Source organism: Populus euphratica, unplaced genomic scaffold (assembly GCF_000495115.2).
Source record: "Populus euphratica unplaced genomic scaffold, PopEup_1.0 scaffold177.1, whole genome shotgun sequence".
Taxonomy (NCBI): domain Eukaryota; kingdom Viridiplantae; phylum Streptophyta; class Magnoliopsida; order Malpighiales; family Salicaceae; genus Populus; species Populus euphratica.
In genome coordinates this window covers 189,538-192,630 of record NW_011499972.1, presented here as the reverse complement: position 1 = coordinate 192,630, position 3,093 = coordinate 189,538, and the positions used below count along the sequence as shown (strand labels likewise).

The following is a 3,093-nucleotide window of genomic DNA, read 5'->3' as shown; positions in this document are numbered from 1 at the left end:
AGTGCTTTGGTTGGTCGATAGTTGATTTCGACCATTTTAACTAGTTCGCTCGAGAATAACTATTATTTTTCTTTATCAATCAAATGGATAAATTATTATTTTTTTATATAAACACTTGTAGGCGTCTGCCCTTTCAAAAGCCAATGTCCCAGTCAACAATACGCCACACCACTCTACGTCCTTCGATCCCAAATCATGTAAACACCCTATGCATTAATGTAACAATATACTTTTCGCAGATGAGTTGTTTATATATTTTTGGCTCATCACCGTCGTCGTCTTGCATTATAAAACTTAGAGACAGAGAACGAAGTCAAATTATATTGTTGCCTATCTACGTGCAACTCTTCTGCTTGTTTTTGCGTGCATACTAAGCCAGAACTACCCATTCCCTTTCCCAACACAATAGAAAAGGAAAAGACGTATAGAAGCTAGCTATGCGCCTATGCCCACACTCCCAGCAACAGAATATAGAGAGACTACTTCCTCTCTTTTCCTTGTGTATATTATATACTTCAGTGGGAAGCAATGACAAGCAAGGCGATGCACCTCTGCTTGGTTCTCTAGAGCACTATGTATGACGAAAAATGAGCCAAAATATCTATCACAATTATGGTAATTAAGTGTGTGTGTGTGTGATGAACCGATATCAGTGCAGTGTATACTGCACTCGATGCCAGTACTCGATCGGTGCTGGCAATAGTCACCCACTCTAGATCTAACCTTAGTTCATTAACAGTTAAGTTAAAATATGTAAGGGTTCCGAGAACCGCACCCTCCCTCTCTATTTATTTATATAATTTTTTTTTTAAAGAAGGGATTATTTAAGTCCATGTATCCGTGGTCATCAACGTGTATGCATTAGATCCAATACTCAAGTTACGAACGTGCAATATACTTTGTTTTGATAAAACTATGGCATTGACTTGTTCTAAGCAATACTGTCACGCATGCTGTGGGGAAATTGACAAGTTCATTTTCCATCAAATATAAACGATAGGAGTTTTTTTTTATTATTATTAACTTTATTATATTCCTTGACATAGCCTTGCAGAAGGTTTTTCTAATCTCTAAAACAGCACTACTACGGATTAACTCTGGTGCTAAAATCTAGAAATTAAAATCTAAGATAGAGAGAAGAACAAAGGAAGAGAGAGGAAACATGATCCTACTGCATAAGCCAAGCAAGTAGTATTAATCCTTAATCAGCTCTATTGCATAAGTAAGTTCCTGATTATTGCAGCTTGGGCTGTGTCAGTTGTTTCCAATAGCTCAGACAGCCGCTCGCTAAGATCATCAACCTCTCTATGCAAGCTTTTAATATAGTTGCATGTCTCCTGCAAGATCTTGGCAGCCGAAACCTTCGAAGAATAAAAATAAAATAAAATAAAAAATCCAACTGAAGTTAAAAGCTAGCAAAACACAAACATATACCGAAGGTCTCAGAACGAAAAAAGAAGTAAACATCTCAACATATGTAAAGTTGAAAATGCCTATAATTAGATGCAAGTCGCACAAAAGCAAAACCTACCACATCAAACGTTTGTAATTATTATATCTACGTACCAACACCACCCAGAAAAAAATATGGATCTGTAAATAGTCTGGTAGTCCAAGAGATTGCAGTACTTAAGATAACAGAAGCTGTCCACTTGAATAAACTTTGTGAGTCTTTCATGGATCAGTAGAGAAAGTTATTCGTTCAGTATATTAATTAGGAAGAAGTCAAAGGAACTACGTCCGTAAGGAAGATCTCGACAATAAAAAATCCACTTTGCTTTACATTTCTTAAAGGAAACTGATGACTGCTGTGTATATATGCTACTATAATTGTTACAGTACTAGCTAGTAGGTTTTAGCTCCTAAGCCATGAGAAGCGATCCTTTCTTTTTTCTTGGATTAGTTTGTGTTTGAGACCAGTCTAGTTAATAGAGATAAAAATATCATCTTAGCTACAGCTCCTACAATTTGAAAACAGTTTACCGGTGAATATATTATATAGCTGGGGAGGTTATAAAACTAGTTATAAATTAAATAGACTTGCTAGTGATAAGTTCTGTTTTTTAACTACTACTATAGTACCTTGTCAGAACGCCTGTTACGAATCTCAGGAAGAAGCTGTTGCAACTTTGTAACAAGATCAAGGATCTGATCATCACTGATTCTTGAACTACTTGATTGCCTCGATCGTGACCTTCGGCTAGACATGTTCTTGAAATTGATTTTCACTTAATTATGGAAACAAGCAGTAGCAGCTCAAATAAAGAAACAAGGGATGATTATAGAGGAAATATATTCTATATATATATATAGAATCAGGCGAGTGAGAAGTATAGTTACGAAGAAAGAAAGTTACAGGCGAGTGTGCAAGTTAGACCGAAGGAAAATACTCATGAGAAAGAGTGAAGAGGTTATGGAAAAAAGTGAAGTGGGAAGAGAAATTAAGAAAGGGAGCACAAGATCACAAGCAGTGGTGTTGGAGCTAGTGGAGAAAACAAATGTGAATGCATGGGAGAAAGCAGTGGGCTAAGCTTTCATTTAAATAGGGTTTTTTTAGAAGAAAGAGAGTGCGCGAAAGAATCAAATTTCTAGAGATGCGCCATACTGTCTTCCTTTGTGTGTGTTCCCAGGTCGGAGTTTGATCTCAACTGGAATCTCGCACTCTCTCTTGTTTCGTAGCCAGCGAGTATGTGTCAGTACCCTCCACGCAGCACCGTCTTATTTTATTACCCCCCCTGCACTAATTATTAATATTGTTAATTCTGTTTTTCCAGAAACCTAGATTTATTTTCATCTTTTATATATATATATATATATATATATATATATTTACACACACCCCTGATATTTTTCCCTGTTTAGAATATGTTCATGATTATTTTTTTAAATATTTTTAATTTAAAAATATATTAAAATAATATATTTTTATTTTTTAAAATTATTTTTATATTATTATATTAAAATGATATGAAAATACTAAAAAATTTAAATTTAAAATAAAAAAAAATTAATTTTTTTTAAAAATACTTTTTATAAACAAAAACAAACAAGACTTAAAGATAATCATCATCCTAATTCCTTGAAAATTTTAGC

General features: G+C 34.3%; 1 protein-coding gene across 1 annotated transcript; it reads right to left on the bottom strand.

The window, feature by feature from the left end:
- Positions 1-983: 983 nt before the first annotated feature.
- On the bottom strand, positions 984-2,510 carry LOC105139324 (transcription factor PRE3-like). The gene is made up of 2 exons (XM_011045723.1): positions 2,083-2,510; positions 984-1,361 (listed from the first exon to the last, which is right to left on the bottom strand). The coding sequence occupies exons 1-2, from the start codon at positions 2,206-2,208 to the stop codon at positions 1,212-1,214; spliced, it is 276 nt and encodes a 91-aa protein (XP_011044025.1). The 5' UTR covers positions 2,209-2,510; the 3' UTR covers positions 984-1,211.
- Between the last annotated feature and the right edge of the window lie 583 nt (positions 2,511-3,093).

Coding starts and splice junctions, on each gene's coding strand:
- LOC105139324 (XM_011045723.1), bottom strand. CDS start 2,208: ATGTCTAGCCGAAGGTCACGATCGAGGCAATCAAGTAGTTCAAGAATC. Junction 1,362..2,082: donor GTAACAGGCGTTCTGACAAG/GTACTATAGTAG, acceptor TATTCTTCGAAG/GTTTCGGCTGCCAAGATCTT.